The following is a 15389-nucleotide window of genomic DNA, read 5'->3' as shown; positions in this document are numbered from 1 at the left end:
CTGTATCTGTGACCAATAATAATAATAAAAAAAAAGTCTTTAATATGTTGTTACTCTTGAAATATAAAGCTTGATCACCAATTTTTATTGCAATGCCGAGTTCAGTCTGGAATTTACACCCTGAGTCGTCAATAATGCAGAAACTTTTCAATTCAGCAACTCTATTTTCATTATTTAAGAATCTGCACACATCGCATGTATATTCTACATTTTATTCCTGATCCTTTAAGAGATTTGGCATCATTCTAAGAAGTCAGATCTGTGTTCAAAAACACACTCGATCGTTTCTCTGCAAGAAATCCCAAAGAGTGGCAGATAAAACAAACCCTTTGATGCTCAGTATTTCCTAACTCTATTTCTTGAGGCACAGTTTCTGGAAAACAGCACTTGATGAAAGAGTTTTTTTTTTTTCTTCTTCTGAGTTTGTGGTTTCTCTCTTGGAGGGGAGATAAATGAAAGATGACTTTATAGGACCAGAGTACGGAAAATCCGAGGGGCGGCGGAGTTCATCCCTCTGGCACGGCGGCACTGCTGCTGTTAAGCATCAGACTGGATGCTGGATTTCTGTTTGCTTCATCAATGAATGCTTGTTTTGTAGAATATATTCAGCTCAGATACTTTATTTGCCTGATTATGATTTATTTTCCCATAAGGCTGTACCAGAATAAAGAGTCATGATGGTAATCCGGCCTTTTTCATTTTTTTTCCCATTAAAATTCATTGCTTTTTATATAGCTTTAATTTCAAGGGACATATAACCATCAGCTCTGGGAAAAAAAAAAAACATTGATGCTGGTGGTAAATTACATGCACTTAAAGTCTGTTTTTGGGTGCTCTCAGAAGGGGATGGTGAATCATGAAATGAAAGAAAAAGGAAAATGCAGGTACTCTGCAGAGCTTTTTTTCTCCAGCCTGTTGACGCTGCCATGTTTTTATGAGCCTGTGTTCGAGCCTCCTGCGATAGTAAAACTGTTGTTACAGTTGCTGCTGGTCACAGAGGTGAAAACACAGTCTCCAATTTCACTTTTTATGTTTTGTTCTATACAGTTGACCAAGGTGGTTTCAATGAGCCTCAGTCATTTGCCACTGGAGCTCAGATATAAACCTTTTACTCTCAGCACGCTGTTAATCTTTATGAATTATTAATACGGTCGAGCCTTCCTGCTCATATAATGTGGCTCATTTTACTCTACCACACAACAATAATCCTAAAACAAATCTCAGTAACGCCATATTAACAGATGTTGACGTAACCGACCCTCCTTTTACCAGAAGGTTTACAAATGCGTTATTTATGTGTCACCCATTTCTTTGGCTACAATTTGCCCACCCATTTACTGTCACTGTTCCCTCCCAACAGCTGACTTCCCCTCCAGCAACAAGACCATAAATATCCGCAGTCTGGCATGTTCCCTTCCTGATCTGATCCCAAAAAAGATTTATTGGTTTCCTGTGTCATTCGTGTAGCAACGTGACCCACAATGAGCCGAAATGTTTTGTAAATATTGAAAATGTTCTTGAGGTTATCATACTGATGCGACAGTGTATTTTGAAGGTTGCAGCTGCAGTAATAATCTAATATATCTGATTTAACCTTCTTAATGCACCTGCGAGGCTTTTCATGATACGACACTGATGAACTGAGCAGACAGAGATGAAATACACACTGCTTCTCGGCACTAAAGGGCAACTTTTAATGTTTAGCTGAGACGAAGGTACAAAAATGTCTCTGCCATCGCGGGGCCATGATCTGAGGCCCCATGTAGTTGCGACAGAGAAGCAGCAGAAAATAGCCTGGATGAAAAAAACATGAGCTATCATGTGCAGACCATTCATCACTTACAGTAAAACGTTCCCTCCTTGACTTGTCGCAAAGTCTGTGCTGTCCGTCGGATTTACGAGGAGCAGTAGGACTATGTGACAAATGGGCTCTGCATGCAGCTCACACTATTCTGGCTCGGAGATTTGGTTGCATACGGGTTGACGGCCGCAGTTCACGACCTTAAACCCTCCTCACCTGTTCAGTCGGGAGAGGTCTGGCTGCCTGAGAGATCCAAACAATCTGCTGCACCTGAGCAGACACACCGATATGCATCATTTTGTTGTGTGATTGCTCAAAATGTGAAATTATTACATAGAAAAAAAACTTTAGGTTTAGAAAATAAGAAAAAAACCCTCAAGCGACACAGCGGCGTCTCACTGAAAGAAGCTATTTGAGCAAAGGACAGATGATACACTGCATGGTTGTCTAAACAGTGTGCCTATTTCAGGACAACTCTTATCAAATATTAGTTCTACTTCATGATTTAATGAACAACAAGCCAATATGACTTCTTTTTCCCCCACTGAAACACCAATGCGGTCATTGTTTTTGATGTAGGAGCCCAGACTTTGGTCCCCTATCTCCCATTTCAACCACAACGCTCACAGAGTAAGAAAACTGTAAAAGGAGGATGTTTCTTGAGACAATGAATGAATGAAGGGGAAAAAGCTCATGTAAGTATAACAAATCATTCACAGTTGATCTGACTGGCTTCCTAAATGTCACCAGTTTTCAGCGGATGATGCTGTAGCTCAGTGTTTAGTGAATTTGTCAACTTTATTTTATGCCAGAAGCACCTGACGTATATCATGCTTTGTCACATTTACATGTTTTATAACAATGATATCAGTTTCTCCATGACGGCTTCGGAATGACCTCAAGTCACACAAGAGCAAATAAGAGACCTTTTCATATCAAACCCAGACAGACTTTTTCAGTCACGAAAAAAAACTTCAACAAAAAGTGTTACAAGAAAATCTCAATTTATCCCAGATGAGTAAATCAAACTGTGCTAGGGGGGCAGCTCCTTCATTCCGAACTTTCGTTTCATCCCCTCCAGACAAAACACAGCAAAAAGTTGTATTTCAGAACAAAATTAAAGCAGTGATAACACACAGAGTGAAAGTCAGACTAAAAACCCTGAAGTCACAGCAGGCTAGCCAGGAATTTCACACTGAAATAAACTGCTGGGCAGATGTTATACCAACTTCTAGATCAGTGTGAAGTGGAAGTCAGACGGATGCTTGGACCTTTAATTTAAAGCTCTGGCAGCACCAACCTTACTTCATGAAAGCTCTTTGCCTCCAGATCTGAGACTTTTAAAAGAAGTTACGCATATTTAAATTGTAATTGTCTGAACTGATGCCTTCTTGAACACTGAAACACCCTCATTTTAGGGTGAGGCCAGCATGAGCCTGACGTTCTATTGATTCTCGAGCTGCGACATTTGTCGAGACGAGGGATGAATTATGAGATTTTTATGGCTGGACTTTTTATTTGCGTCACAAAACCATCAACTTATTGCCCTCAGCAGTAGATAAGCTGCTTATAAGATGCCTAAAGGCTGCATAAGCTGCAAATTAAATAACATCAAAGTTTTTCTGTGATGCGTTTGTGACAGGAGAAATTAAATAAGATCATTTTCAGCCTTGAAATCATCACAGTACATCAAAAAATCCCCCAAAAAGAAAATTTAGCAAACCATCTTTTTGCTACACATCAACACAGTTTATTCAAAATACACAGAATTATGTACAACAACTGGGTGTTTACGTATTTCAGCATGTTGTTTTGCACTTTTCATTGAAAAACCACTTTTTATGTTGACATTTATGGCCGAAATGAAATATTTAGCAGCAACAACCCATAACAAATAAAACTGGTAAGAACATTTCTGTAGCACTCTCAGATCACCCAACCCTTTCTGGGTTGTTCGATCCTCAATGTGCACTCACAGTTTTCAATTAAGTGGAAATCTCGTAAACAGAAAACACATCACTTTGCATGAAAGATCATTTCTGACAGGAAAGAAGTTACATCATGTGAAATCTGTGAATTGGCTCAGAAGAGTCACTTCCTTTGTTTTATGCAGCTATCTGAAAGAAAGAAAGAAAGAAAGTAAGAGCGATTTAAAATTTGTTCAAGTGTCATCATGAGAAGCCCTCCTTTCTCTAACATCATGCTACTTGTTCCCCCGGAGTTATTTATGGATATGATAAGGAAATCGTTTGATGTGGCTCAGAAATTGCCCTGAGAATAATCTCTTTGTACAATCAAAATGTTCTTCCACTGTCCCTGTTGGGCACGAATGGTGTGCACCACCGAGCAGGAGGGAGCCGTGACGGTCTCTGTTCAGTCGGCCACGTGCCATTGTCATCGTCTCCAACCGTCACCGCAGACCTCATTTTGTTTTGTGGCGAAGTTCAACCTGAGTTCGAACTGAAACCTCATAAACCTTGGATGACTTATCGTCGTTCCGCAGCCGCAGCCCTGAGATCAAACAGCAGTTACCAGAGTGGAGGAGCCCCGGTCTTCTCAAGCATTTTCCAGAGAAACCACACTGGTTCAAATTCAAATAGGTACTTCAGCAGCAGCACAGACAAGAAATCCAACCACATTCGCAAATAGCATCATTGATCTCAATCGCCCCTTTAATCTGAGTTTGACTCACCGAGGACCACAAAACTTCCCGGGAATGGAGGTCAAACTGAAAGGCCTCGATTCTGTCGTGGTGAAAGAGGTCTATTTTGCACAACTGAAAAGAACCTCTAGAAATCGAATTGAGGCAGGAGTCACAAGGTAACCCTAAAATCTGGCTGACCTTCCGTTTCATCTAGTATGTCTTGTTCTGCTGGAATTCTTGACCTCTGGTAACTCTTGACCTCTCATATTGAATAAAGAGCACTGTTAGCAGTTCAAGGCAGATTGTGTCCTCATGTATAACCAATAGGAAATGCTGCATTTTGTTTTTACCGTTGACCCTGATGTTACCCACACTTGCAAACACTTTCCTAGACCTCTCCTGGTGGTCCTAAACCCACCGGGCTTCTAGATCTTCAGGTCGCTCTCCCTGCTTTTGTTGCTTTTGCTGCTTTTGCTGCTCTGCTTGCTGGACTGACTGTTCGTGCACTGAACCTCGGCAGCCTGCTCTGACACGGTGCTGGCCGTTTCTATCTCTCTAAAGCGGTCCTCCTCCTCTTCTTTGCCCATCCGCTCCACATCCAGATTGTCTTTATTCTGCTTGAACACGGCTTTACTGGTGTAGGGGTTGAAAGGATTGTTTGGGTCGGCCATGCAGTACTTTGAGTTCGTCGGGAAGGGCTCGTTATGACTCGAGAAATAATTGTAGCTCGGTACGAAGGGTATTACCACGTCACTCAGGCCCTTGGGTGACTCGTTGGCGGTTTTCGATCGTCTGTAACGGAGACCCTGGTGGCATTTTGTGAAACCCAGATGATACATTTCCACCAAGTTGAGCAGCAGGGAGACGGAGGCCACGGCCAGCATGAAGATGATGAAGATGGTCTTCTCGGTGGGTCTGGAGATGTAGCAGTTCACCACATTCGGACACGGCCAGCGGTCACACGTGTACATCGGCTTGAGGTCGAAGCCGTACAGGAAGTACTGCGCCACAATGAAGGCCACTTCAAACAGGGTTTTAAAGATCACATTGAAGGTGTAGGTTCTCAGCAGGGCGCCTTGCAAATACACGTGGCCCTGGCTGTCTTTCAGCGGGTGCTTCTTGGCTTTAGCGCCGGGCGACTGCGGCTGCTTTTCGCCCTGCGCGGCGAGCTCCTTCTGTTTCTGCTTCTCCTTTTCCTCCATGCGGACCAGGTGGAGGATGTGGCCCAGGTAAATGAGGGTCGGCGTGGAGACGAAGATGATCTGCAGCACCCAGAAGCGGGTGTGCGAGATGGGGAAGGTCTTGTCGTAGCACACGTTCTGGCAACCGGGCTGCTTGGTGTCGCACGTGAAGCCGGACTGCTCGTCCCCCCACACCTTCTCGGCGGCCGCTCCCAGCACCATGATGCGGAAGATGAACAGCACCGTCAGCCACACTTTGCCCACCACGGTGGAGTGTTCCTGGGCATTCTCCAGCAGCTTCCCCAGCAGGTTCCAGTCCGCCATGCTGCCTCACAGGTTTACCCTCAGCTCTATTGGCAACACCAAAAGAGAGGCCTTCAAGGAGAAAGGAAAATATTTCAATAAGTTTTAAAAAAAATCATCAAAGCACACTGTTCCTACACTTTACAAATAAACACATCCATCAGTGCACAATAAGAAACTTTGGGTTTATGTAGTCGTATCTGGACCGTCAGACACTGGCTCTGTTCTTATCAGCAATCAGACAAATAAAACTGACATGTTGAGATCTGGCACAGGAGATCATCAAAACTGAAGAGTCATGTGGAAGAAGTGAGCACAGTCCAGCATTTATTTCATTTAAAATGTGTAAAATTTGAACCGCAGGCTTGAAATCAGAAACTTGATGAAGTGTGACAGAAGGAAACCAGACGGATTTAAATCACCAACATTTAGCCACTGTTGGTCTCTTTGTTATTTAAACGAGACGAATTTAGACCATGATTTAAACTACTGTTGCAGACTACTCAAAATCCCCTAGTACTATAGAAATAATAGGGCATTTTGGGATATCAACAGTTCCGAGCGATTTCTTTAAAAACCATAAACATCTTCAAACTGTTTGTGTCAGTGTTTAGGTTTATTGCCAATCATGAAAGGGAGGTATTAAACTACCAGAGAGTAAATGCTTGGTCACCTAAATTGCTGTGCACTCTTCAAAATGCGATTGTTCTCTGATTGTTGAAATGTAATACAACAGTCTTGTTTTCTTACTTTTACATAAGTCAGTAAATGTGTCATTTGGTACATTAGAATCAAGGACTTGACCTCTGGCAAAAATCCTCAGTCTAATTGAGACTTAAAATGATAAAAACAGTCGAAGTCATAAAATCCAATTGGATGTGGTCTGAACTCAGAACTTCCCTCACACACATTTACGCTGATGACGTGGTTTTGCAGATGCCGCTCATCCAAAGACTGCACTGTACTTCAGAAAACCCAGAGTAGACTTGCCGCATAAAATAACTCATCCATCATGAATTCTCCACTTGTCTTCCCAGAGGTTGTGCCCGATCGAGTGTGTGCTGATAAAAAAACCCGAGACACAGCTGACTGTGTGTGAGCGGACGCCCTGGAGCAGGCCTGGTGAGACTTCCAGCCCCGGCTCAGATCTTGTGACACTGAACCCACCAGCACCCCCTGACTCCAGAATTAGGTTTCTAGTTTATCTTTCAGGGCCTATTGGTTTCCACATGGCAAAGGGGGGGGAAAAAAAAAAAATTAAAAATAGTTGTACTCGTCCTTCAGAAACAGGGTGACTAGCGATCGTGCGTTGATAGAAGCACCTGTTTGAAACCTTTCAGAAGAGCGTGAGCCGGCCCTGAAGGGAACACCTTCACACCGTGGAAATTAGTTGAACGGTTCTTGAAATTAACTCGAATTTCACACAGACAGCAGCACAAAGCAAGAAATAACAGGTATGCAGAAATAACAGTAAGAAAAATAATGAAGTTACTTGATTAATAGATTAGAAATCAAAACTGGAAAAGCGAGGTGTGTGTTCCCAAATGAAGACATACCTAATAATGTTGATTTCCATTGGCGTCTCTCAGTGATTGACCTTCTGTATTTGACAGCGAGGCCTCGTTCCTCTGAGCCTCTCAGAGCGCCGCAGCATCAAGATAAAGCCCTCTCTCTCGAAACTCTTCTCACTGGAGACTTTATGATCTCGCTGGTCGTCCTCCCTCCCACTCTGACCTCACTCAGCGTTAAAGAAGCTGCCAACAACTAAACTCCTATCTTCACTTTGTGCAAGCTGAATGGACACACGCTCGCCGTCTGGAGATCAGTCTGTGAAACCCTCTGGCTCCGAGAGGTGTTTCTGCGGAGCTGAGTGGCAGCTGAGGAGTCCAGTGAGGATGCAGGTTAGGCTTTCATGTCGCGGCGTCTAAATATACCTCATGGCGAAGGGAGTGGCGTTCTGGTGCCGGACTCAGGGTGATCTGACCCTTCAGACACCTCAGTGCTTCTGCGAGGGCAGAAAAACAAACAAGCTTTATCTAAAAAAGACGTCAGTTTTGCCATATTATTTATACTTTGAACGTCTTCTCAAAGTTCTTTGCGTTAAGTTTGGTCATAGAACATTCAAACTGCTGCATATTGTTTGTACCTTTTGCTTATATGTCAGAGGAATTGCATTTATTAAGCTGTTTAAATTTCATCCAAAGGCAATGGCAGCTTTTAAATTTCAAGATCAGTTGCAATAACAGTTGTGAAAATCACTCCAGTGCTGATTGTCTGCGCTCGTTCCAGCTCTGAGTCACACCAAAACAGCGTGATTCATGGAGATTTCAAGGATGAATCAATTCTATTCAATGACTGAGTTTGACAGAGACAAACGGTCAGAGGTGGAACGACTACCAACCGCCATTTGCTTTCTTTTTTTGCTATATTTGAACTCAAGAACAGCTGCCGTCCCATTATCCGTTCTTGAAAATGCAAAAATTTGTAAAGAAAATTAATCTCAGAGAAAAAAAATCAGAATTTTCTAAGATATTTATTGTATCAAAATAAGAGTTTATTTAGCTAGTTATTTCTCTTAGAATATTAAAATGACTTGAAAAAAGGCTACCTGCAGTAATGTGAATAATTTCATCCCTGATCAGAGCACACAAAAAAACCCCATCTCGACTTTCATGTGAGAGTTTGCCAATAATGTTTCTGTTGAAGTATCGATCTCTCAAATACTGGATGACCACCCTGTGTGATGAAGAATTCAAGCTATGTTTTAACTTTATCTCCTCAAACTCATCACCATCATTAATCAGCGACTTGAACTGCAAGAATCTGTTTTCTGCGTCGGCGGCTCCTCGGCCAGACCCCGGTCGATGCTGGTGTGTGTTGACGCGTTCCATAAAAAGAGAAGTGCCCTCATTCCTCAGATCATGTCGAGTCCAGCTGTCGACGGGGTCAACGACTGCAGCCCACGCTCTGACCTCCTTACAGGCTATTGATAACCCTGAGAGAACCGTGGAGCCAGCGTCATTCATGTATTCAGTTTTTTTTTTTAAATTAATTTCTTTCCATTTTGTTTTGTATTTCTTTAATGTGTCTTGTAAAAACTGCACAGTACATGGACTATATACTGAAAACTTTATTCCCTTGCACCCACAATATATGAACATCCAGCTTCAACATAAACACATTTAAATAATGTTTAGTAAACACGAAAAAGGTTTAAACTTCAAGTTTTTTTTTTTTGCTTTGCATCTATTGAAGGGTTTTTAATCTATAATACTGAATCTTCTCAGTACTGAATCTAGACAAAGCGAACACTGTTATATGTAACATTTCTGAATTGCAGCACTGTGTATAAATCACGTTGCACCAGTAGCAGCCGAAGGAAATCAGCAGGTTTGAGAGACAAGAATCATATTGACTTTTAAAGCCGGGGACGATGTGCGAGATAAGATTAGACTGAGTTAAGAAAACACTTCTGACACTGTGTAGCAATTTCAAGTAGCGTGTGAAAAAAAAAATCTGGTTTAAGAACATCTTATTCTTTTAATTTCAGGGAGGAAATCTGACGGCTATTGCTTCCATCAAATGTTACATACAGTTGATTTTTAGTTCAATCATCAGTGTTTATGCTTTTGGCTCTCTATAGGTAACAACATGGACCACTTGTGCAAAGATCTGCAAGTACAATGACAGTATTTCCAAACAGGAACCGGTTGTTTCTTGTTATGAGGATTATAACTCGCTGGAACGGGCTTGAAAGTGAAAATTCCCTCATGCAGTGTGTGCTTTCGCACAGGTTATATGTTTTATTAATATGAGCAAAGCTTCTGCTGGATCCAAGCCCCCATAGTCGAGTCCCCTGCGGTGTGCAAATGTTTGCTGCAGGCTTTCCCCACCAAGAAGACGACCTCTGCAATGTTGAGCAGGATGCAGACGCCGGACGCGGCCAGCATGAACACGGTGAAGACGGTCTTCTCCGTGGGCCTCGACACAAAGCAATCCACCGTGTTGGGACAGGGGTACGAGTCGCATTTCACCAGCCGGATCATCTTGTACCCGGGGTAGATCATGTAAAACACGTACATGAAGGTGACCTCGAAGATGATGCGGAACACCAGGCTGATGACGTACGTCCACCACAGCGCCCCTGTGATCTTCATCTTCTGGGTCTTGATCTGCTCCAGGTCTTTGGGGTTGGCCCGCCCGGACAGCTTGTACAGCCTCTTGTCGACGTGGCGGCGGTGGGCCACGTGCATGGCCACCAGCAGGGCGGGAGTGGAGACCAGGATGAGCTGCAGGGCCCAGAGGCGGATGTGCGAGATGGGGAAGAAGTGGTCGTAGCACACGCTGTTGCAGCCCGGCTGCTGGGTGTTGCAGGTGAAGCCCGACTTCTCGTCGCCCCACACGCTCTCGGCCGCCACCACCAGCACCAGGATGCGGAATATGAAGAGGACGGAGAGCCAGATGCGGCCGATGCCGGTGGAGTGTCGGTTCACGCCGCTGATGACGGCATAGAACGAGGCCCAGTTCATCTTTGGTTCTGGGTCTAAAGAGGAAAACAGACACACATGAATGCATTATGTGGTGCGTTTGATGTCTCACTGAGCTGCAGCGCCTTGGAGGAATATTTCAGAAAATGTGGGGCAAATTCTCACTTAGAATCACATTTTATTTGACCTTTGCATAAATTGCATAAATGCTGTGTGAAAGTGTCGCAAAATCAAGAGTCAAAATCCATCTGGAGATAAAACGGTTCCATATAAGCTTGATATTTTTCACAAAAATACACAAATGCCATGCTGCCTTTCCCCAGTCTAATAATCATTCTGTCATCAGACGTCAAGGAAAATGGATTTCATGAGAGAAGTGCCAAAACTGCTGGATGAGGGTCTGACACTGACATGCTGAAAATTCATTCCTCACTCTTTCTGTTTGAAACAGACGTGAGACGTCGACAGTGACTGTGTGGCTATTTTGCAACAAAAATCAATGCAAAGTCTTTCCATGTGTTCACAATCAAAGCAACACATTTGTTATGTCCAGCAAGCCACACTGTGAACTTACAAACATCCTGTGAATAAAAACAATAATCTCAAAACTCCTCTAATTCCATTGTTGCTACGATTTCTCAAAGTCAAGTAAAAGAGGAGCTGTGGGTGTTTGTTGATAGATTAAAAAAACCTTCCAACAAGTAGAAGTCAGCAAACATATCAGCTGTTGGCACAAAAGTGATCAGATATATGATAGAAATAACAATAAAATGTTTTTTTTGTGTTTCCTCATGAATGTGACAGAAATCTATATAAAAAAAAAAAACTAAACAAAACTCCAAGGCAAATGTAGCAAAGTACTTGAGTTACATTTATTTTTTTCAAAGAAAATCTTATTTAACTGTATCATTTTCTTGCAAAATGGCTTAAAAGACATCATCTCCTGAATGAATTATTTTATAATTCTAGAGGGATTAAGGGGCAGTGTGAATTCTCACCCGAACAGAAACATAAAACTTTGTTTGATGATCATATTTATTATATAATAATTATCAGTTCCTCATCGAGGAGTATGTTTAGTAACATTTGATTTTTTTTTTTTTTTTTTTTTGCTGAATTCTGAAAAAATGCTTTCAAAAAAGTAGAAAAGAAATTTATGTGTCTTTATGAATGACCGACACCTTTCATTTCATTCTCTGGCCAGGTTGACATAATGACCAATATCTTTAGAGTAAAGATCTTTTTTTTCTTCAAATAAGCACTTTCTACCAACTATTATGTTTTTTTTTAATTTTTACTTTTAATCATAATAAGCAGACGTAATTATTGAATTTACTTATGCCTGGACCTTCAGTGTAACAACCAAAGTAAAAAAGTGAAAAAAATAAAATAAATCAATAAAAAAATTTCACAAATTCAAAACATCAGGTTTAACATCCAAGAATTTGTGATGAAAATTTACCATATAATACTTTGTAAAGATTAACTTTAAAAACAATGAACATTTCAACTAATAATTAAATAAACACATAATTTCAAAAAAATTGCAGAAGAAATTGCAACAAAGAAAAAGTGATGTAGAGTCACTTTTCATGGCTCAGTTGTCTGTTAAGAAATCAATAGCACAGTTACATAATGAAAAAAAAGACAAAATACTGAGAAACAAATGTCATACTTTGAACCACATTTAATACTTAGTTAAATTACACACTCTTGGTTCAGCCACAATTTCATTGTTGAGTTTGAGCCCACTATAATAAGAGTGAAATGACAAGTTTCCTGATCCCTAAAATTCAAATTTACAATATAAAACTTTTTATTCTTCTCTGTGCTGATTATTACTGGATTCTCTGTGATCCTACATGTTACAGTATAAATGTGAGAGTCGTTACCGGGTTCAGCTGGAGGTGTAAGAGGCATAGGAGGCAGCGTGGAGGACAAAGCTGACCCGCTGCTTTGGCATGGATGTGAGTCCAGAGGAGAGCGGAGCCTCTCTGCCCCCCTCTGATTCTGGCAGCCCACTTAAGAGTGAAACACTGAGCTCTGGCACCATGTGTCATGTGACATGCTTTCGCCACTGACCAGGCTGGAGCATGCAAAGGGAGCATCTTTTCTCCAGAGGACCCGGGACTCTGAAACTCTCTCATTTTCAGCAGGAGAATGAGATCAGAGTAGGCGCTGATGAGCAGTGGAAGCTGATTCACAGGAGATGAAATATACAAGTAATGTGATGAAACTCATCCTGTGACAGGTTGTAGTGCTACAGATCAACGAAACTAATGACAACTGTCAGTTTTCTGTTAAATATTTGAAAGAAAAGCACGATTTATTCAATTCCTCCTCTAGTTTTAAAAATTTCGTACCAGGAAAGCTTATTTCTTTCCGTCCTCGGCTGCAACAAAGCAAATTTGCAGAATCACACTGAAAACAAACATGTCAAATGAGCTTACCTTCAGCAGCAGTTTGGCATTACGTACATCCAGAAACATTTAAGTTGGCATTACCAGACAGTTTTTTTTTCTCGATGTGAGACTGTGAACAAGAGTATCAGAGCACCCTGACTTTGCATTGCTAATGATTTCCCTCACACTAGCCACTACCCTGCACTGGAGAGGTCATATGCCTCTGTGCAGAGAATTAGCATACAATAGGCCCATTTTACTGCGTCCAAACAAACAGCTTCACAGTTCACATCAAACGTTTTCATTCCTGTCCAGCTGAGGAATCCGCGTGGGGGGCAGTCTGTGCTTTCGTCCTCATTGTGCTGTGTGTCGCAGAGGAAGTGGAGGAGTTTTATTTGACGCAATATGGAGTAAAACACAAAGGTCTGCAACAAAGAAGACCCAGTAAAATCTACAGATAAGAGGACAAGAGCTGAGTTGCTCTCTAACTTTTTCCCCTCAGCCGTTGCCCGCCAACCAGCTAACCGCGGATTGAAACACTGATGCTCACGGTGTGTGTGTGACGTGTTTCTGCCGAGTGGGCCTTCGTGCTTCAGTCTGCATGACCTCTCCAACTCGTTCTTCTGGGAACTGTCTGCAGAATGTTTACCCATTACCCACTGACTGACTCGTCCTCTGAAGATCACAAATAATTACTGAACCTGAACCTGAACTCACATGTCAGCCTCTCAAGACATGCAACGGGTTTGATCGAAACACACACTCACACACACGCGGAGTACCGGAGGTCACCATGAAAAGGCCTCGGGCTCAAACAAGGAATATACTTTGACTCGACAGTGCCGACCACTGTCGCACCATGCCGCCACAGATCCCTATGCAATGCAATTACGTTTGATTATGTATCATTTTCCGCAGTTTCCTAAACCGTGGAGAAACATTTTCCACAGAGGTTTACTGCATTGACCTGCATGAAACTTTTCTCTGGTTTAGTAATTAAATGAGGACAACCTGGCAGCAATGCTGATCAGCCACGGACTCAAAAGACTGATTGCATTCTGGACAGATTACAAGGCGTGGAATCAATCTGAAACAGCGTGGGCATGTCTGCAGGCTGACATCTGCAGGTCTGCAGCTGTTACTGCAACAGAATTCTACTGTGGAGGGAGAATGAAGATCTATGACAGATTAATTAGAAAATAATGCCAGACAAAGGCACATTGAAGTCAGAAGTGGTGCAAAACAAGCAACAAATACTCCCACTGATGTAATAAAGTAGTATTAAGAAGTGGTCAGATGTAGAATCCTAAATCTCTTGTGTTAATTACATTACTTACATGTGATCAAGTTTGATACTTTTGTCCTCAACTCTAAAGAAAGTACATCACATTTAGAAATGATGATGCAGACATTTTATATCTTCATTTATTTTTTATTTTTTGCAGAATTCTTGAATTTTTTTTTTTCATCCATCCATTTATATGCTGCTTTAACTTGTGTGGAGTCACAGGCCACGTAGCGAGCCAGCCACTGCTCCACCATGCCACTCTTGAACGAATCCTTTTCTCTTTCTTTTTCTTTCTTTTGCACAAAGATTAATGAAAGTGTGAAGTCCAAATTTTTCTTGAAAACTGTTTGTCCAGGACAGGAAGGAAAGTCCAAACAGTTTCTCAGTTAAGAGTCCACTGGAATTTCTCAGCTTATCTGAAGGAGTTACTAAGTCCACCTCAGCAAATCAATGTAACTCGATGCAAAGTCACTACAATAAAATGTCAAGTGGACCAGAGGGAAAAAATAGTGGAAGTTAAGAAATTGCTAGTCTTATTATGATTAAAGCTCCTTTCTTCTATATAAAACATAAAAACTTTTTTGTTTTTTAAGAATAAGTTGTCTTCACAGCAGAATCTGAATTTAATGGAAGATTGAACAATGAAAGAGTGATAATAAAAGAAATCTTTTGCTTGTCTCACTGAGTAAATCAGTAACAAAGACCAGAAACGTATTTGAATTTTATTCTGGATGTCTAAAATAAAACAGAAAAAAAACATTTCAAGAAGTATTCATTGACCAAATTTGCAAAAAAAAAAAACAACAAAAAAAAAAACATTTATGCTTTGAACATCCAGAGCATTGTCACAGCAACACATGTCAACACAGGCCTCCCATAAGAGGAACATGTTTTTAAATGTGACGAGAAAGAAAAGGAAGTGATGATCAGCGATTGCTCAACTGTGGGCCAGGTGTCCTCATCGTACATCCTCATCACTTTTAATGTGGTAACCCAGTCGTACATTATTTTACATATTAGTGCGTTTTTCACAGTTATACTCAAGATATCCTGCATAAACCTACTGAAGCTGCTTGTGCAACAAGTCTGAGACTTAATCTTGAAGACGGTGCCGCACCCAGTGACGTGCAGGTGCAGAATGTGTGGCAGTGCTCAGGCCACGTGGGTTTTGTGACATGTTCAGCTGACTGTACAGGGTGTGTCTGAGCAGAGTAAGAAACTCAAGGCAGTACAACTCCAGCATTCATGACATGATGTTATATTGTAAATATTTAGTACAATAC

The 15389-nt window shown here is 41.6% G+C and overlaps 2 protein-coding genes across 3 annotated transcripts; both read right to left on the bottom strand.

The window, feature by feature from the left end:
* Nucleotides 1–4870: 4870 nt before the first annotated feature.
* On the bottom strand, nt 4871–5950 carry LOC115395306 (gap junction alpha-3 protein-like). The gene has a single exon (XM_030100779.1). The coding sequence runs from the start codon at nt 5948–5950 to the stop codon at nt 4871–4873; it is 1080 nt and encodes a 359-aa protein (XP_029956639.1).
* Nucleotides 5951–9708: 3758 nt separating this feature from the next.
* LOC115395292 (gap junction beta-1 protein-like) lies at nt 9709–13004 on the bottom strand. Of its 2 annotated transcripts, none has more exons than XM_030100763.1 (2): nt 12867–13004; nt 9709–10472 (listed from the first exon to the last, which is right to left on the bottom strand). In XM_030100763.1, the coding sequence occupies exon 2, from the start codon at nt 10456–10458 to the stop codon at nt 9736–9738; it is 723 nt and encodes a 240-aa protein (XP_029956623.1). In that variant the 5' UTR covers nt 10459–10472; nt 12867–13004; the 3' UTR covers nt 9709–9735. The 2 variants fall into 2 exon arrangements, with proteins under 2 accessions (XP_029956623.1, XP_029956622.1); XM_030100762.1 differs by lacking the exon at nt 12867–13004 and adding an exon at nt 12309–12523.
* Nucleotides 13005–15389: the final 2385 nt, after the last annotated feature.

Source organism: Salarias fasciatus, chromosome 10, assembly GCF_902148845.1.
Source record: "Salarias fasciatus chromosome 10, fSalaFa1.1, whole genome shotgun sequence".
Classification (NCBI taxonomy): domain Eukaryota; kingdom Metazoa; phylum Chordata; class Actinopteri; order Blenniiformes; family Blenniidae; genus Salarias; species Salarias fasciatus.
This window is presented reverse-complemented; position numbering and strand designations above follow the sequence as displayed.

Excerpts from the sequence above, each read along its gene's own strand:
- LOC115395292 (XM_030100762.1), bottom strand. The coding sequence starts at position 12,336 with ATGCCTCTTACACCTCCAGCTGAACCCG. Across the intron at positions 10,473-12,308 it reads TACACCTCCAGCTGAACCCG|ACCCAGAACCAAAGATGAAC; the intron begins GTAACGACTCTC and ends TTTCCTCTTTAG.
- LOC115395306 (XM_030100779.1), bottom strand. The coding sequence starts at position 5,950 with ATGGCGGACTGGAACCTGCTGGGGAAGCTGCTGGAGAATGCCCAGGAA.